This window comes from Eublepharis macularius, chromosome 1, assembly GCF_028583425.1.
Source record: "Eublepharis macularius isolate TG4126 chromosome 1, MPM_Emac_v1.0, whole genome shotgun sequence".
In the NCBI taxonomy this organism is placed as follows: domain Eukaryota; kingdom Metazoa; phylum Chordata; class Lepidosauria; order Squamata; family Eublepharidae; genus Eublepharis; species Eublepharis macularius.
Genome location: NC_072790.1, coordinates 134,848,122 through 134,868,980, shown reverse-complemented (window position 1 = coordinate 134,868,980; position 20,859 = coordinate 134,848,122). Strand labels below are relative to the sequence as shown.

The 20,859-nt window shown below is 38.3% G+C and overlaps 1 protein-coding gene across 3 annotated transcripts in view; it reads right to left on the bottom strand.

Annotated features, from left to right (window-relative positions):
* Positions 1-205: 205 nt before the first annotated feature.
* The window catches only part of TMEM181 (transmembrane protein 181), a 46,032-nt gene continuing 25,378 nt past the window's right edge, over positions 206-20,859 (bottom strand). For 2 of the 3 annotated variants that reach the window (XM_055001860.1, XM_055001876.1), the window contains exons 9-17: positions 19,814-19,944; positions 17,357-17,448; positions 10,158-10,215; positions 8,883-8,985; positions 8,740-8,791; positions 7,311-7,393; positions 5,998-6,087; positions 4,309-4,375; positions 206-2,016 (exon numbers count right to left, since the gene is read on the bottom strand). In XM_055001860.1, coding sequence (XP_054857835.1) covers positions 1,938-2,016; positions 4,309-4,375; positions 5,998-6,087; positions 7,311-7,393; positions 8,740-8,791; positions 8,883-8,985; positions 10,158-10,215; positions 17,357-17,448; positions 19,814-19,944 — 755 coding nt within the window. In that variant the 3' untranslated portion in view covers positions 206-1,937. Of the gene's footprint in view, positions 2,072-4,308; positions 4,376-5,997; positions 6,088-7,310; positions 7,394-8,739; positions 8,792-8,882; positions 8,986-10,157; positions 10,216-17,356; positions 17,449-19,813; positions 19,945-20,859 lie in introns of all 3 variants that reach the window. The other variant, XM_055001868.1, reaches the window with a different exon arrangement.

The following is a 20,859-nucleotide window of genomic DNA, read 5'->3' as shown; positions in this document are numbered from 1 at the left end:
TCTGGAATTATTGCAGAGCTTTGCAATCTCCTGTGAAGTTCTTTTCTACCCTGCTAACATTCAGTTGGTCTAATAAAATGCATCAACTATCAATTTAGATTCTGGCCAGTTAACTATGAGTTAAATCCAGTGATACATCAATGGAAGGCCCCGAGGCATGCATATTGTTCCCTTCCACCCACCCACCCACCCACATACAGCAGTCCCTTCCATCCTTAGGAAAGTGAATTCTTAAGGTTGCAAGATCTGCCTGGACTAATAACTATGCAGGTCAGTGGGCTGTGCTGAGGTGTGTGTGTGGGCGGGGGGGGGGGGGGATCAATCCCCCTGTCTCTTTTGTCAGCAGAGCTCCATTGACTGGGAAGACAGAGGACAAGGCACTTTCACTCCTTCCCACTTTCTATGCAGTCCCCCACATATGTTTATTCATTTAAGCAGATCCTATAAGTTGAGGAATCAACTTTCCTGAGTTCAGAAAGAACTGCTGGAGTGAAGGGAACAAGGGAAAACACCTCATGCTGGCAGATCACAGAATTTAATTCATAGTTAATCAGGGAAGATCCAATTTGGTGGTAGATGCATTTTCCCAGAGCTGAAAAGGATTACTGGGGTAGGGGTACAGAGAGAGAAGGGGACAAGAAATATCCATGACTGCTGGATCCAACTGCGTAAAAATTACCTTCCCAGATATTTCACACTCGTTCACACATCCACGTTATATTATGTATTTGTTTCTATCTTTCTGATTATTAAACACCAAACTTTTTAAGTAACACAGGAGTCCAGGGGCACTCTGGAGTCTAACAAAAGCTTTCATGAGTTAGAGCTCAATTCATGAGATGTAAGTTAGTCTCCAAGGTGCCACTAGTGTCCTGATTGACTTTCCCTACCATAGATTAACCTGGTTACCTATCTAGAGTTAAATCCCCATTTAGAAAGCTGATCTAGAGAGTTTAATGGAATATGTATATAAATTTCAAATTGCACCTTTTTATAAGAAAACCAGTATTAGATTTTTTTTAAACAGGAGATGCTGAGGTACAATGCTGTGTTTTTCACTGACATCTGTGATCTACCTTTTTAGATATAATGGCCTTGGAATCTCCTTTCTACAGCCTTTTTTGCCCTCAAGTACAACCACACTGATAACAAAAGGAATTGTACCTAACAAAAGTCAGCAACTCATTAAGTGCCCTAATCTGATGAACTTAGGTACTGAGTGAAATATAAACATGATTCTTACTTGCCATCTCTTCATCCCTGAAATAGAAACACATTGTAGATACAGGTAGCCACATCTGATCAAAGCAAAATCCAGAAACAAATTAATACTTTTGTTGGTCTTAATAAAAGGTAACAAAGAACAGTGTGCAAACTTTCAGGTTCTCCAAAAGCCTCTATTCAGCATACAGGTCAATGTTCTGAAGAACTTGAAAATTTGCACATTGTTTTCTATCACTCTGGTTCTAAGGTATCACACTTTTTTTTTTGTTTACAGACTCCAAGGTTCCCCAGAAGAAAAAAGTGCCATCTTTGAATAGAATTTGGGATAAAAAAGGATGGTGCAAGAGGCATTCCCTCCAACCCGTTTTTGCAACAATCAAAATAAATTACTCTGAACTGAGCTGATTTCATTTGGGGATATCAATGAGCGATTCACAATGAATTAAGACCTCTGAAGCATCTTTGATTTAGTAACCTGTTCTGAAAACTTTCAATCACAAGTCTTTCCAATATTCATAGTAGTCATTTAAAATAAATCTCTTCCAAAAATGAGTTTTCCATTCCATTTCAGGTTTTTGTAAACAGAAAAGGAGAAATGGTAAGTCCCGCCATAGAAAAATATGCTCAATCATCAATTAACATAGGAGAAACATGGGGGAGAAGTCACAATTGCTCTGTTTTTATATTACACAGTTAATGTACAGTATACACACTTAATCGCTGTCTGATTCTTCCTTGAATTTAGCTCTGATGGCTTGACCGTTCTGAAGTGGCATTTCCTCATAGTCACTCCTGTCCAAAAACAGATTGGACAACATTTCAGATGTAAGCAGCACAGACTATAGTTCTGGACAAAGAACAGAAATTCATATCAATCAAAACTCTACATCATTCTAAAGCAGCTGTTCCCAGCCTGTGAACCGGAGACCCCTGGGGGCCACAGAGTTATTGTAAGGTGTTCACAAATCCATCTGGCTTGGGAAGATTTCTGCCTTCCCCCACCTTGCACTGCAGCAACCTCCCCAATTGGGTCCACCTGCTCCGAGCCCCCATCCAGCCAGGTGATATTAGGCTAGTCTCAGCCAGAGGCCCTCACCTGAGCACTGGCCCAGTCAGGGCTGCTTGTCTACTAGTGAGGAGAACCACTCTTCATGAGGGACCCACTCTCATCTGCCATGACTGCTGAAAATGCCTGTGCCATACATGGAGGTATGGGCTATGGCCCTTTAAGGAGCAGCTGTTCATCCAGCAGCTTACTTGTGGGCCTCCCATATCTCTGCCAGCCCAGGGAGGCCCACAGCTACATTAGACAGCTGTCAAGGACTTCACCAGGACTACCCCAGGGTAGCCCGATAAATGCAGGAGGCGACGGGTCACCTCCAGACTGTTCATGCATCTGAAGTAACCTTTGACTCCAGAAAGTTTATGCAGGGATAAACTGTGTTACTTATTAAGGTGCCACTGGACTTCTTGTTTATTTTCTAGATTAGTAATAACTACATCAGCAACTGTGGAAAAGACTTATCTCTGAAAAGCAGGGTTAAAACCAAAATAAATAAGCATCCACCAATTGTTCTGTCGAGGACTGAAAGCTCATTGGGCATCCAATAATTCCCATGAGTACAGATTAACTGCTAATAGTGTTAGCAAAGGGGTAATTCTAGGCTGCTACACCAGTAACTCCAAACAATGCAAACATATGAATCTTTCTTATATTGAATCAAGTCATTGGTCTATACTGTTCAGCCTTCAACCAGACTTCCAGTCTCAAAGCTGTGAAACAGCACCAGCCATCTCATTAAATGACTCAGTATAATAAATATGCAGAAACATACATTTTGTACACTGAATAAATGTTTTGCACACATATGTAGTATTACTGTTTTTCAAATGCATATAGATGATGTTGTGAAATACAAGTTCATTGTCATTACATATTTTCTCAGTCCACAGATACTAACAGTACCACTACTATCATGTAGTTTCCATGAATTTTTTTTTACATTAAAAAGAGGTTCTTGTATTCAAAAAGATTGGGAACCACTAATCTAAAGGATTTATTGTTTCAACCCACTTAACCAAAGGATCAATTTAGTATCCCATATTTGCTTCTGATCTATATGAATATTTAGCTTCCTGTGATGTTTTCAAAATATGACTATATTGACATTCATAATCTGGCTACATTCGAGACCACTGGATTGAATGAACAATAATAGAAAAGAAAGTTAGCATAATGACCGTCGCAATTTTTTTTAAAGTAAGTTATTATTCAAGACATCATAAATATACATAGTTCAGCTGGGAATGTGCCTTATGTCCAGCAAAAGGAAGAGCAGATGAAAGGAAAAGGGAATAAACAGGGCCACAATGCCATTGACAAGAGATGAGAATTAACACCCTCAGTTTTCATAGAACTGCTATCATTTGTGTACACACAAACCAATACCCCGTACCTTTTAAATACATTATATTGCAAATAATGCAAATTAAACTACCCCACACACAACCTCAGCAGAGCATGTCCTGACATTTGCTTTTTCCAGTACATTTGTATTTCATTATCAGAAATTCAAGTAGTCTAGAACATAGGGCTCCCCAGGACCATTTTTGAGCTCACAAATATAGGGGCAAAAGGGGAATATCTAGTAAGTAGATAGCTAACCATCACTGGGCTACAGTTCTCTTGTCATTGTTCCTCATCACAAAATCTAGCTGCAAAAAACCCACACTGTGCCTATTTGGAACCAAATTCTTAACTTGAAAAACTCGCTTCAAAGCTTTCTGTGGCAAAAGCTAAACTGGCTTGCGATGCTCTCCCCCTTAATTAAGGTTTAAAGCCAATTTTTACACTGCTTTGCCCCTCTCCAGTTACCTGGAAGCATTCTAAATGTAGTTTTCAACTAAGTGGTTTGCATTTTATGCCGTATTACCACAGAGCCAGAATTCCTTAGAATTTCCCTTCATTTACAGAAGCCCCACTAACATAGTGGTCCTTTTGAAATCCAAAGGCAATATCCCACTGATTTTAAATTGAAGATTAGGATAATACAGTTGATTTCTTTCAAGTATTACATTACTTACCCATAAATCACATCATCATCTGAGTCATTCAGCATGGAAAAGGCAGGATTGTCTTTCAACTGAGACTCTGTAAGGTTTTGCCGAAAGAAATACATTTAACAAACCACAGGTATCCAACTCTGGGGGCTCCCATCCATACAGTGTGTCAAATTGCTAATGGTCTTCTAAATACATGCACACTCCTCTCCCCTTCTTTAATGAAAATCAATGCTGTAAGCCACCCCCATGCCCCCTGATATACACCATCCTGTGGACCATCTGAGAATTGACAAATTTTTCAATTATACTCGCCTTTCAAGCAACAAAACCTCATAGATACAAGTTGCAAGGAGAGAAGGAAATGACCGTTTTTAACATGGGCCTACATCAGTACATCTGTTTACATAAAACTCAAAAGTGTCTTTAAGAAAGCCATCGCAAAGTATGAAATTCACATAATATTAGTAGCTTATTCCATTCTATCTTAGCTGTACATATAACCACGGTGGGGAATTTAGCACCAACTAAATCTCACCACATCTTACACATTGCATTTCATAATACAGCAGTGAAAAAAAACAGATAAAGCAAGCAGATAGTATGCCAACTTCTACCACAAATGGCACCTGTAGACGACACTGTTTTGCACAGACATGTACTTAACATGTTTCTTGCAGTCACACAGCAGCTGAGGTGAACTGCTGCTTTTTTTAAAAGGAGAGCTAAAAGAAGTTCAGAACAGCGCCACTGCAGGGGAAGGATCCTGCCCTCCCCCAATGCAGTTTTCTCACATGAGAATTGTGCACAAGGGGAGCTATTTTGCTGATTTTTCAGTTCCATGTGGAGAATCGATTTTAGCTCTCCTTTCCCCTCAGCTGCCATGTGACTGCAAGGAACATGATAGAACTAGTGCATGCCCGGGCAGAGATGTATTATCTAGAGGCACCCCAGTGCAGACACTTTAAAACTCGATTTCTGTGAGGAAGAATATATGCTTAAGTTCCCCACTGATATCAGCAGGACTTAAGAATTTACATTGGCTAATCATTCCCATAATTTAAATTAGGTACAGAAAAATTAAACTCTAAGCTAGTTTTTTCTTCCATGAAAATCTTTTAAAAGTTTAGGGATAATTTCTCACTGAATATAATTTCATTTTAGAAAAATACACACACACACACACACATTCTTCTCTAGGTTTATCAAAATTAAGCAAAAAGCTCTGGGTCAAAGGTAAAGCAATAGCACTGAAATAAGTAATATGTATATAAAGGGGAACTCAGGATTCATTCTCAGTGATTCAACTCTGTTTCCCTCTGTTGGGATCCACAGCCTTGTTTAATCTCATTATTAAAATGTGGCTAAGCAGTGTCTAGCTAACCCAAGTGTCATTTCTATTCAAGCAACAAGTTTAGGTCTCCCTACACATCTAATGTTTAAAGGATTAAAACAGACCCAATTATCTTCTTTTAAACATAAACAATAAAGCAACAAAAAAGTGAATCCAGTGCAGGAATAAGCAGAGAATGTGCACTTCATTCATTCTGTTACATGAAGCACCATTTGACACCAAAGTCAACACTTCTTATTCTATAGGCTTAAGGGGGGGCCGGGGCGGAAAGTCCCCTGAGATTTTTAGTCAACGGTATGGAAGATAATTTTTTTGCAACAAAATTGTTCACTATTAAGAAACAACTGAGAGTCACTTACCATACAAGGCATTTATGGATGGTGAATACACAAAGGCTAATGTGTAGAGATAGAAGTTCAGTAAGCCATAGAAGGACAAGAACTCGGCAGGTGATGATAGTCAAGGAAATTATACAACACAGCTCCTGATGTTTATCTCTGAACAGTGAACAGAAAACCTGCACGCAGCCCTCATCCAAGCAAAGTGGAGCTACAGATGGCTACAAAATGGAAAGGAAGCATTCAAAAGATCAAGTGGAAGTGGTTATCCACTATGCCTCTTGTTAACGTCTTATGCATTTATAAGCAATAACAGGGGTGAGGATCAGGAAAATCTGCCAGGTGTTCAAGTAAACTGGTATGTCATATATGGAGATCCATATTATAACAAATCAAAATGGTATCCACCCTAGGTACAAAAGTGGGCATACACGGAAGCAGAGGATATAAACTCAGAGGGTATAAACTCAGCAGCGAGTGGCAGTGCCCTTGTACCACCAATTTACACTACATCAATCATGGCCAATCCACCCACCTTTCTATGCCACCATTTTATTTTTCTGCTATTGGAAGCAAGGCTGGCCCTGTCCAACAGATGGAAATCAAGACCATTTCCACGTCAAACTGGAACCCAAGGGGGTCTGCGCTACCCTACTGGTGGCGCAAGAGTTCTGCTGTGAACTGTTGACATTCTGCCTTGAACATCAAAGCAGTTTCTCAATAGATGAGGTCACTGATGCTTTCTCTAAGGAACTACATGTTCATGTTTTTGAGTTACTATGCCTCAGAATGCTTAAGTTGGTGGTGCATCAGAAAGCTATCACCCTACACCCATGTTAGAGTCAGATAAACAGTTAATCAGAGAACATCACTTCAATGGAAATATAGTTTACTAATAGAGATGGACATGAACTGGGAAAATTCTGAACCGTGTGGTTTATGGTTCGTTGCGTTTCAGGAACCACAAACTTTCACGAACTTGCCCCGGTTCGCAAACCAGTTTGTGAAAACATCACTTCCGGGTCAGCAGAAGGTCTGCAGAGATTCCCATCCCACCCCCCGTTGCCTAGGAAACTGATTGATCGATGCCAGGCTGTCTGCAGTGACGAACCAAAATTCAAGCCAAACGAGCCAGGCTAAAATTTGTCACCGTTTGTGAGAAATGAGCTCTCACGAACCATCAGTTCATGAACCACAAACCGGCCTGGTTCGTGACAAACTTTGGTTTGTATTTCAGTTCATGCCCGCCTCTACTACTAATCCTTCAAAAGCACACTCATCCCCACAGTCTAACTGAAACCTCCATTTAATAGGAGGATGGAGGAAAAGGATATAGTTATGGTAGTGAGTTGAAAGTTCAGCCACCAAGTTGTCCTGTAAAACTTGTGCTCCAAATCGCAGATACAGTATAGCAATGCTGTGGAAAGGGAGAAAAAAAAGAAGCATCATTCTATATTTTGTAATCTATTTTCAAATCAAGTCTCACTTGAGCAGAATACTTAGTGCTATTCTTCCTGTTTAAATCTATCATCAGTGAATGGGAAACCCCTACACTTCAAAATATAGATGCACTGACACATCTGGAAGAGGGTGGGGTTAAGGCAGAAAGTTGCAGATCAAAAACTTTGTTTCCTATACTATTATGAACAAATCAGGTAATGCAAGGGTGGGACAAAGAAAAGCTGGCACTGTTCTAGGTTCAGGACAGAAAACAGTTACACCACAAATTCTGAACTGTAGCATCACAGGATGTTGTGATGGCCAGTTACACAGATAGCTTTTTAAAGGGACTGGAGCAAGTTCATCAAGGAAAAGTCTATCAGCCACTATTATCCATGACAACAAATGGCAGTCTGAGATACCAACATGAACTTATGAGCTTTCCAGAGGCTTACAGATGACTATCACAGAAAAAGAGGAAACTGAACTAGAAAAGATGGACCTTCATTTGATCCAGCAAATAAGTTACGTTTTGTTTTTATTTCCTAATAAGCATCAGCTCATCTTCAACACAGAGAATGGTCTTGGGCAGAGCCTTGCCTGGAGAAGTTGCCTGTCAGTGCGGAGCAGCCATGTTAGTCTTGAAGGCGCACAAGCCTCCTGTTTTTGGCTTTGCTGCAACAGACTAACAGATTTATTAAGCTTTTGTGGGCTAGAGATACATCATCAGATGCATGAAGCAAGCTCTAGCCCACAAAAGCTTATGCTTCAATACATCTGTCAGTCAAGGAGGTGCCACGAGACTCCTCCTTGTTTTTTTCTTGCCAAACCTATTGTTTCATAGCTTAGCCAAACAACTGAAACTGGCAGCAGTATTTGAACAATCTATATTTTTACAATGTAAAGAACCTATAACAATTCTTGAGTCATAGCAGGGCAAGTTTTGTTATGAACATATAAAGCTGCCTCATATCTCAGTTCAGACTACTGTCCATCTAACTCAGCATGGTCCACTATAACTGGCAACAGCTTTCCAAAGAGCAAAAGCCTTTCATAGTCTTGCTCTGCAAGATCCTTTAAACTGGAGAAGTATGGAAATGAACCTCTAGGAACAGATCTTCCGCTGAGCTATGCTTTCTCAATATTTTTGCCTTGATTGTATACTCAGGGGCACACCATCTAATATTTGCTCTGTTGGCAAAATGAAATAGTTTTAAGTGATCTACAACTTATTATTTTCAGCAAAGTATTCTATTTTTACCATCTTTTACACTGTAAGTTACATGACCAAGAAGCCTTATTTACAAGAAAGAAGCCTCTTACCTAATTACAAGCACCACAAATGTCAATGCAGTCAAGAATTTTAGCCTAAGATCTGGGAAAAGGAGAACTAAGAGTTATCTGAAACACCTCACTGGCAGAAAAATACTTCATTATACAGATGGCATGTTCAGAAAACAGCTTACCAACATAGGGCATGTTACGAAGTTCAGAGCATGCCCTGATTATCAGAAACAAGAGGTACAAAATGTACACAGTAGCCACCACAAGGAAAAAGATTTTCATCCCCTGAAGGAAAAAAATATAAAACTAAGTGTTACCAACCAGCATTAGCCTAATCAAGTTTCTTTCCTTTACCTTACATCTTTGTATTATGTAAACAGACCACCATCTCTACAAGCATAAATATCTGGCCCAACAGTCTAGAGTAGCTAGGCAGAAGAGGATATGGCACTCTGAGGTGTTTATTTGATGAGGAAATCTAAAATGGCAGTTGAGAGCATGTAATGTCACTTCCACAGCTAAGTTAGTTGGTTCTCTGGATTGTGTGTACACCTTCTAAAAAGTCAGACAAAAGTAGAAGAAAAGGATACTTCCCGCAGGAGGTACCAGAAATTTACTGTGATGAAAACATCTGAGGAAAAACATTAAGATCAGGATTGAAAGATCTGACACATGTGCATAACCAGAAGTCAACTGACTGTAGTTTACTACATCTGTTTCTAGCTAAAGAGTCAAAATGCTAAAATAGCTGCTCATCTTTTTGGCTTCCCATGGTGAAAACAGGCAGAGCTTCAGCTGTCTGTTTGGCTCTCCCACCCACATTTTCTTCAGATTCTGACTTAACTACAGTATGTAGTTCAGAATGTAGTTCACATTTCAGAAAGTGATCCATGCGCTAAAGCTTTTGAGACTTTCTCCTACGTATTTAGCCTCATTTTTCTTGCTGTCTCATTTTCTCTTAATACTGTATTTCAGCATACTACATTAATAAGACACTTTGTTGTATTCTAGAAACTACAATTGGAATCAATTGAAAGAAGTAATTAATGACCATCAAAAAAGTGGAAAACAATTGGACGTCACAATTAGAAGATTTTGCTGAACAAGAGATTCTAATGACTACAAAAGGCAATGTATCATAAAACACTTTATTACATCAGCAAATTCGTGTTGCAGACATGATCATCACAGATTAACAAAATAAAATATCTAATGCTGAGCTACAAAACAAAATTGTCACAGGTATAAAGTTGCATGAAATAAAAAAAAAACTATACTCTCCCCAAAGGCATCGTTTTGTAAAAGTTTTTTATGAAAACTCCAATAAGAAATCAATCAATATTAAGTGACAGAATGCTTCTTCCATTTAGCAATCTGTTTTACATATACAACAGATGGCTGAACAGATAAACTATTTCAGAGTCTGCTATACAAAACAGTGTTTGACACTAACTTACCTGAAAATTACTTGCATCAACCCCATACTGATATGTTGGATCATGGAGTTCGTTGACACTTAGAAAAAAAGAGAACCCAACATCATGAATATAAGGTATTGCATGAAGTAGTAAAATATTTTCTGTGATAATCAGAAAGGGAGGAGAGAGAGGCCAAAGATCTGAGACACAGGAGGCAAGTTTTAGGTTTAAAAAAAAATCAGAATATGCCTCTTTCTAAAGAAAAAATTAAATAACAAGTTATCAAGTATGCATGCAGGTGCATTCAGACAGATTTAAATACTCTTCTGATGTTTCCTAAAACAGTTCCATTTGCTTGAAAGAAAGAAAGAAAGAAAGAAAGAAAGAAAGAAAGAAAGAAAGAAAGAAAGAAAGAAAGAAAGAAAGAAAGAAAGAAAGAAAGAAAGAAAGAAAGAAAGAAAGAAAGAAAGAAAGAAAGAAAGAAAGAAAGAAAGTTTCTCATTTCAATACACAAGTGTTAGGATAATCATAACTATTTACAAAAATTGAGGAAGTTGAACCAGTTCTGTCTAACAAGTAATAAAGATCACCTCTTTATATAAATATATACCTCCAAAGACCAAAATTCTTAGGTACTTTTCTCTGTTTTTCAAACAGTATCTACATTAAGCATTAAGACAAATTTTACCTCCACCATCTGTAGAAAACAGTATTGTTTTGACATAGTTCAATCATATTTGGCTGGATTTTATCTTAGACATGATGTAAAATTAAACTAATATTAGGATAACTACTAACAATGCATTTTGCAAATCAGGGGGAGAGAAAGTATATGTGTACAATGTCCCCAGGTGTGACTCCATGGGTAAATTCCCAGGTCCAAACCCGAATTTTATTCAATAAATCACATTCATGCAAAAAAAAAACCCTTTATGAAAAAACTATTTTCAAACTACCTTGTATGCTGGCTGAAGAATAAAGAGAGAACTACATACTCAAATAAAATAATGGAGGTAAAGAAACCACAGCTAGATAAAGAAACTAGCAATTAACAAAAGCACTTTCCTTAAATGATAAGGGTTACTGAACCTTGTGGGTGTGATTAAATAAAAATTGTTGGATGAGTTGTTATTAAACAGAAACACTGATGACAAGCATACAGTACAAGACTCCAAATCCTGGTCATACGTTAACAGGAGAACAAGCCAGGCAGCTTTATGTGTCTGTGCATAATTACACCAGCCATTAGAAAAATGTCATGGTGACTTCCGGTTTGGGATCATGGTGGTCTGACGCAGCTCGGAGAGCGGAGCTGTCCAAGCCGCTGTTTGTGAGGGCTAGTGGGGTGCTAGATCGCCCATGGCCCCGTTCTCAGGCAGAGAACAGGCGTGAACGCTCAGGATCCAGAGGGTGCGTTGATCTCGGCTGTGGGGGGAGATCTGCGCAACCGTCTCCCACCCAGCCTTGAGGTCCCGCTCTATGAAGGATGGCAAAGATCTCTGCAGCGGCTTTGGAGTCATTGAATTGACATAAGATCACCGTACCCAAGCTTCAGCAACTAATTTGGACTAATTTGGAATATTTTGAGCATTGAAACAGCGATTACAACCCGAAAATAGAATTGTTAAGGTAAAGATTGCTATCTCTCTTTCCGTGAAGAAATTTGATAAGAGGAACTGAATTAATTTGGAAGATAAAGATTGCTAAGTTTTAAAGACTTATTGGCTATGCTCCGGTAAAGTGATTGAGTTAAAAAGAATTTATTTAGAAGAATTAGAGCGGAAAAGTAATTATTGTTTACATACCTGCGGTCTAAGAGAGAGAGTGAACTGTGGGAAACTTGAAGAAACGCGAGAACTGCTGTGTGGCTGTGACGGAGCAGGAAGTGCGTCAAAGGAATAGAGTAACGGGCTGGAAGCGGCGGTTAAAAGAAACCCGGAAAAGGAAGTGCGCCATTTTGGAAAAGGGCAAGGGCAAGACTTCAATTTAAGTGGAAGTGGGCCATCTTGGAGAAGGATAAGGGCAGAAGCTTCGAGTCAAAACCATAGAGAAAAGACGCCCGCCATTTTGGACACCAGAATTTTTTAATTGGAGAAGAATTTGTTTTAAATAAAGGATTTAACCTTGAAAACAATAAATTATTTTCGCCACGGAGTTGCGGAAGAGAGCGGACTCGTGGGAGCGAGGTAAAGCTAGCCCCACGATGTCGAAGAAGGAGTGGCAGTCGACGTTGGAGAGTCTGGACAAGAAAGTGGCGGATGGAAATAAAGAGATTAAGGATATGATAAGGGATATGGCAAAAGACTTTAAAGAGACACTTAAATCGGAGGTGGCAGAAGTAACCAAGAGTATTGATGAGGTCAAGAAGGAGTTACAAACGACGCAGTTGAAAGTGAAAGTAATGGAAGATGAAGTTGATAAATTGTCTGCATCTTTTAAGATAGAAACCAAGGGTTTGCAAGGAAGAATGGCCGTGATGGAATGTAAACACATAGAAAGACAACTTAGATTTCGTGGAGTCCCAGAAGTAGAGGGAAAAATCAGCCCAAGAGCAGATATCAGAAATACTTGCAGAATTTTTGGACAAGGAAGTGGAAGAAATTGCGGCTCTTCTGGATGTGGCGTACAGAATTAATTCAAAATATGCAGCTCAAAAAAATCTACCAAGAGATATGATAGTGCAATTTACAACAAAAAGAACAAGAGAAGATATTGTGAGTAAGCAGTTTCAAAACCCTTTGGAAATTGCTGGAAAAAGAGTGCGAATAATGAAAGAGCTACCTAGGGGAGTTTTGTTGGAAAGGAAGAAATATAAAGAATTGGTTCAAATGTTGAAGGATTTGAATATTAGATACAGATGGGAGATACCAGAGGGTTTGAGTTTCGAATTTCAAACAGTTAAGAAAATGATCAGGTCCAGTCATGAGATGGAGAGGTTTTTTATGGACAATGAAAAAGATTTACCTAAAAGATCCAGAATTTGATTATGGAATGCAAAATCATATCTTGGAATGTAAATGGACTGAACTCACCTTCTAAACGTAAAACTATCTTCCATTGGCTATCCAAACAGCATTGTAATATAATTTGCTTACAGGAGACCCATATTAAGAAACAAGATGTGAAATATTTAAAAAATGCTAAATTGGGAAGGAAATTTGCAGCTTCATCGAAGCAAAAAAAAAGAGGAGTCGTTTTATATATTAATTATGAACTGCAACCTAAAATGATATTTAATGATGTGGAAGGCAGATATATAGCCGTGGAAATTATTTGGAATATGGAAAAGATTTTGCTGATTGGGATTTATGCACCAAATGGTGCTAAGGATAATTTTTTTAAGGATCTACAGAGAAAACTGGATGGACTAACTTACTCACAAATAATTTTGGCAGGTGACTTCAACGGAGTTACGGCTTTAGACGTTGACAAAAAAACAAAGGGTGCACAAAAGAAAAGAGGACTATTGCCAAAATCCTTCTTTGAAATTAAGGATCAGGAGAACTTGGAGGATATTTGGAGAAGGAATAATCCTAAAGTAAAGCAGTATACGTATTTTTCGTCAAGACATTCGACATTATCAAGAATTGATATGATCTGGGCCTCTAAGGACTTGGTTGTATGGACAAAGGATGTGGAGATAATGCCCAAAGTAGGCTAAGATCATAATCCAATTATGTGGAAGTTTGGAAAATGCACCAAAAGATGAGGATGGAAAATAAATGAGGATTTGCTGCAGGAAAAGGGTAATTTAGAACTGTTACAAAAGGAGACCAAATTCTTTATACAGTATAATATGAATAACACCGCCCCAACCCACAAAGTTTGGGATACTTACAAAGCAGTTATCAGAGGAGTATTGATGGATTTAAATGCAAGGGATAAAAAGAGAAAAGAGGGGGAAAAGAAAGAAATTGTGGAGAATATAAGAATTAAGGAGGTACAATTGAAGAAAAGACCAGGGAAAAAGAAATTATATCAAGAAATTAAAATCTTGCAAGAACAATTGAAAGCAATGGAGAATAAAGAGTTGGAATGGGAACTGAAGAGATTAAATCAAAAGTCATTCGAGGGAGCAAATGAACCTGGGAAATATTTAGCGTGGCAGCTGAAAAAGAAAAAAGAAAAAAAGGTGATAACTAAGATTCAAGAAAATGGAATGACATTGATGGATCAATCAGCGATTAGTAGAGCATTTTTTAAATTTTATGCAAAATTGTATCAAAGGAAAGAAGTTAATTTGGATGCTATTGAACAATGTTTAGATAAAATTAAATTACCATTGATATCAGAAAAATGGAAGGAAAAGCTGAATGCAGAAATTACAGAGACAGAGATAAAAGAAGCTATTCAGTCGACCAAATTAGGCAAGGCACCAGGTCCAGATGGAATTATGGCTAAATTCTATAAATCATTGGCAAATGAATTGGTACACTTTTTGAAGGTGGTAATGAATGAAATTTTAAGAGGACAAAAGGTTCCAGAATCTTGGAATGAGGCCATTATATCATTGATACCAAAGGAAGACCAGGACTTATGTAATGTTAAAAATTATCGACCTATTTCGTTGTTGAATAATGATTATAAAATTTTTGCAAAAATTTTGGCGGAGAGATTAAAGGAAGGGCTTGTGGAATTTATTGCAGAAGAACGTTTCCTTCCAAATAGGCAAATCAAAGACAATTTGAGAACTGTTTTAAATGCGATAGAATATTATGACAAACACTGTGAAAAAGAAGTTGGTTTCTTTTTTGTGGACGCAGAGAAAGCTTTTGATAATCTAAATTGGAGTTTTATGTTCACCACAATGGAAAAACTGCAAATGGGAAAAGATTTTATTCAAGCGGTAAGAGCGATTTATAAAGACCAATGTGCAGCAATTGTAGTCAACAATGATTTAACTAAAAAACTGGAAATCAGAAAGGGTACAAGGCAGGGTTGCCCATTATCTCCATTGTTGTTTATCTTGATTTTGGAAATGCTATTGATTCAGATTCGAGAGGATGATGCTATAAGAGGCATAAAGATTAAAGACTTTACCTACAAAGTTAGAGCTTTTGCGGATGATGTGATGGTTATTGTCGAGGATCCAATACAAAATATGCCAAAGCTGCTAGACAAAATAAAGGAATTCGGAGATCTGGCTGGATTTTATGTCAACAAGAGAAAGTCAAAGATATTATGTAAGAATATGACTAAACAAAAGCAACAAGAATTGATGGAAATTACAAATTGTGAAGTAACGCATAAAGTAAAATATTTAGGAATTGAGCTTACAGCGAAAAATATTGACCTGTTCAAGAATAATTATGAAAAGCTATGGCAGCAGATTGATAGAGACTTGATTAAATGGAATAAATTAAATCTGTCATGGCTGGGAAGAATAGCGGCAGTCAAGATGAATGTGTTACCACGGATTATGTTTTTATTACAAACAATTCCAATTATCAGAGACAGTAAGCAATTTGAAAAGTGGCAGAGGAAGATTTCCGATTTTGTATGGGTAGGCAAGAAACCTCGAGTAAAAATGAAAGTTCTGTGTGATGCCAAAGAGAGAGGTGGACTGCAATTGCCGAATATCAGATTATATTATGAAGCAGTTTGTTTGGTTTGGCTTAAAGATTGGATGTCACTGGAGAATTGTAAGCTACTAACTTTGGAAGGCTATAAAAAATTGTTTGGATGGCATGCCTACTTGTGGCATGATAAATTGAAAGCTGATTCTATGTTTCTGCATCATTATGTTAGAAGAAGTCTCTTCACAATCTGGAAAAAATATAAAAGTCATTTGGGTGAGGGTATCCCCTCGTGGGTGGTACCATTTGAAACTATCGACCCGAGAGCTATTTATATTAGAGACCAATGTCTGTCCTATAAAAAGATTCTTATTCAGGAACAAAATATGATAAGAATTAAAACAGAAGAAGAGCTAGCTTTTTGTTATGGATGGTTTCAATATAGGCAGATAAAGGACTTATATAACTCGGATCGTTCAAAAGATGGAATTAAATGGAAAGACTCAGAACTGGAAGAAGCTATACTACAAAAAAGTAAGAAGAAAATTTCAAAATTTATAAAATTCTTTTGAAGTGGTATACAGAGGATGAAACTGTTAAAAGTCCAGATGGTGAAGTGGGCTATAAATTGTCAAAGAGATATAGCAATGGAGGCATGGGAGTATTTGTGGAAAAATACATTGAAGATTTCAACCTGTACCAGTATTAAGGAAAATGTTTTTAAGATGATATATAGATGGTATTTGACGCCTAAAAAAATAGCTTATGGAAATGCTAAGATGTCTGATAAATGTTGGAAATGTAAAAGTCATGAAGGATCGTTGTAACACATGTGGTGGACTTGTGAGGTTGCTAGGCAGTACTGGGGAGATATTTTAGAAACGATAAATGAGATTTTGCAGATTTCAATAATAAAGAACCCAGAACTCCTGCTACTGAACTTAAATACGGAAGATGTTCCTATGCAACATAGAACACTGTTATTTTATATGACAACAGCGGCAAAAATACTATATGCGCAGAAATGGAAAGTGCAAGAAACACCATCTATTGGAGAGTGGATACAAAAGTTGCTGTACATGCAGAAATGGACAAAATGACAAGGCTGAGACACCAGAATTCGGAAGAATTTTTCAATGACTGGGGGAGATTGAAAGAGTATTTGGAGAAAAAGTGGGACGTGAGGGGGAAATTATGGCAATTTGAAAGTTATTAATTGGGGGAATTATTAGAGATAGGGATCTTTACCATTTAAAGTGAAGTTTTAATTATTGCTAAGTTTAAGTTTTGAATAGATTTGATTTTAATGGATATTATTTAGTTTATTAAGGAAATATGGGATAATAATATATAAAGGGAATAGATAAGTAAGTAATAGAGTAAGATATGGGTTGGAAAGCTGTTGGAAGTCCGAGAAAAAGGGGGGAGGGAAAGGGTGGGGGGAAATTGATATTTAGGTTTTTAAACAAAAACTTTATTTGTAATTTGTACTCACCTAATAAAAACTTTTCAAAAAAAAGAAAAGAAAAATGTCATGGTGAAACAAAGGAGAAAACAAATAAAGTAAAAGAAATAGGCTCTTTTTAAGACTATAACATTAAAGACAAACGGAGGAGCTGAACACTACAAATCCTTCCACTGCAGAATTGCTTTGTTCATTCAGGACTAATTGGTGAAGGGGGGGAGGGAGGGAGGGGGGGAGGGAGAGAGAGATGAACTTACGTCTGCCATATTCCTAACGTAACTGAAGCCAACCACAAAAGACCAACAATAAGGAGCTTTGGAAAATAGAATGTTAAGCATCTCCTTTCTCCCTAAAAAACAAAAAAGATTAAAAATATTGAACATTTTTTAGTATACACTGTATTGTGAAATATTACTTGATTTCTCTTTAAAAGACAACATCATCAATATTTTATGTATAATATATTTTTATAAAGTTCTGCTTTTGTCATGCTAAAATTAAATATGTGAAAATATACTTTATAGTAACTTCTCTTAGTAGCTGAAACCCATTTTTTCCACCCAGATGGAAAAAATAACACCTAACATGGAATAGTCATTTAGGTGAGCAGTCTTCAAACTTTCCAGATCCCAGGAATGATCTTCAATCCCAGGCAACAACTTGAAATGCACTGATATGCAGGCATACGACAGGAAGTCACATAACATCCATCATGCAACCAGAAGAGGAGTCAGTCTCCAGACCTGCCTGTACTAAAAGGAATTGTATTCACTGGTGAGTGACCTTGCTTCACCGGCCTGTTGCTCCTCTCAGCACATGCACCAAAGGAGTTAGGAAGCATGCTGTTCTCACTACATATATACACTAGCAGTAGTTCCATCCAAAAATGTAGCAAAAAACAACAGCTTTACAGTGGCTCACATACCAGCAAATAGGGCTCTGTGATGGCTTGAAGACCACTGGTCTAGGTTATGGAGGTTCTTTAGAAAAAGAACAAAGGCTTCCTATTTTTTCAGGCACTTTTTATTACTGTACTGCCAGATTTTGCTGGCAGCTGGGAGGGGGACAGTATCTACACTATTTTGCATTTCTTTTGGAAAAACTATTTCAATGCTTGTAATTTCAGGCTTAATAAGAAGCTATTTTTATTCAGAACAATAGAACCTCATCTCTTCTTCAAGAAAAGGAGTGCTGAAACTGAACAATACACATACACAAACAAGCAAAAATTTCTCACATTTCTAGAGAAAGTTCATTAATTCAAAATGGTAGATTTGACTCCTGTAGGACCTTAAAGACCAACACAATTTTCAGGGCATAAGCTTTCTGGAGTCAAAGCTCCCTTCATCAGATAAATGTAGGAATGGAGATACCTAAGCTTTTATATCCCAGGAAGAAGGCAGGAGGAGTGTTACAAGAAAGGGTGTCAGGGTGACATTCAAAACATTAGCATCTCCCATCACAATATCCTCTCAATCAGCATTTATGAAAGGAAAAATCCATGAGATCATTTTTCACCCCACGTCTTTCTATTAATCTTCCTATGAATTCATAACCATAACTATATACTAGACCCATCTGAGCACGTCTCAAAGAAGCAGCACTGGGGGGTATTTTGGGCTACAGCAAGAGGGAGGAGTTAAGAAAGTCATGGTCTGAGAGTTAAAATCCTTTCATTCACAGAAATACCCAGATAGATCCAAGATCATGAGATCAAGATCGGGTTCCCTGATCTGGGCCATTTTGGGCCCTACCCCTCCCCTGCCTGGCAGCAGGCCAACCCAGGGTATTTTGGGCCCAATCCGGGCCCAAATGGGCCCATAATGGTAAACGTAGGCCATTTTAAAAATACCCACATGACACCAGTCACATGGATATTTTAAAGAGGTGCCGGAACTCCATTCTGGAGCGTTCTGGCTCAAAAAAAGCCCTGATTATGAGTTGGTTAGGGGTGGTTAACATATTCCCGGAACCCAAGCTTTCCCAGTCTGATGGGGAGGCAAAGGGGAGTTTATTTTGCCATACAAACTAACTCTTTCATGTATGGTATGTATGACATTGCTGGAACCATCAAGCAATAAGTGACAAGGAGCCCATTCACTTAGGCATAGCTATATGTTTAAATGCATACAAAGAATTAGATCCAATGATTATTACATACACAGGACTGGATGGAGACTAAACTTTCCACAAACCGGGGGGGGGGGGGATGCAATTTCCACTAAATCCCCCTTCCCACTGCAGATCCCCCAAATTTGCTCCTTATGCATTTTCTTAAGGTCTACTGTACCCCAGCGTTTCAGGGAATTCAGTGGGCTGCAGTAGGAGGGGGAACGCAGGAAAGTTCCATTCAGCTGGAGAAGTGTTTTCTGTCTGTGGATGATGTAATTTGGATCTAACCCAATATCCAAATGAGATACTACATTGGGCAAGTTATTTTTTCTAGAGATATTAAAGATTTGTAGGGCTACCAGGGACAAGAAAATTGCTATGGAGGCTCAAGAACAGAAAATAATAGTGTCAGTTTCATGCCATGTTGTACTCTGGCTGAGTAGAACCACGCTCAAATCAACCATAAAACTCACTGACTTGAGCCAGTCACTATCTCTCAGCCCAGCCTCACAGAATGGAGCAAGAACCACACCACAGCTCCTTGGAGGACAGCTGCTCAGTAAAGAGGTCAGCATTCAGACAGTATTTTATCTTCACCTCACCTGCACTCGTATCCCATGATAGACACAGAGCCAGAACAGCAGCAACGCACACAAGAACAGTGACTGAAAGAGATCATCTAACATTCCAGGAAACCAACTGTTAATTAGGAATGAGAGAGGGAAAAATGGATCTACAATGGAACAGAAGAAAAGATTGTCACAAGACACCATGATAAGCAAGAGAGCAATTTTTAAGAATAATTCAGATTCATTAAATGAATAACTGCAAATATGTACCATATGGGATGCCCTTTCCATATGTCATTTGCAGTTCATTCTACTAAGGATTCCAGTTCCATAGCTGAGAAAATTTATTGTTAGGACATGTTCTCCCAAAACATTGTTTCTGATATCATAAGGAGAAAACCATCATCTTTACCAAGCAACTCCAGTGTCACATTTATATAATCAGCATGAGAACTAAACTGGGCTGCACAACAGAGGCCATGTGTAAGCTTATATCCCTTGTAGCTTTCGAATTTTGTATTCTAGAAAAAGCCACATCTTCAGTTTTCATAATGTAGCCCCATGTTAAACAGGATAGTGCCAGGACAGCTGCATCCCATCTCTCCTCATGCCTTAGAGCCTAGAATGAAAAAAAATTGTACACAGCCTCCATAAAGCAGACCTATGTTAAACCTGTTAGATTTTTATCCCACCCTTCTGACAAAGAGCTCAGGATGTTGGCTATGGTTCTCATCTTTATTTTATCCACACACTCCTGTGAAGTTTGTCAGCCTTAGAGTGACTGACCTAAGGTCACTATAACTGAGCAGGGATTTCAATCCAGGTCTTTCTGTTCTTGATGCTTACTGCTGAAAGCAGAACGCCTATTAACTGAGATTTGGGCCAAGACAGAAAGGTTAGGCAAGTGCAACCACCGCCTGAATCCTAATTTTATGTTATGCCTGCTCTGTTACAGGTTATTATTCTCGGTAGCAGAAGCTCCCCATGTTAGAAAACTAAAGGACCTAAAGGCCATTGTAGCTAGCCCATAACAGGCTTGATATATGAACCCAATATTCAGCCAAGTCTGACGTTTTCTC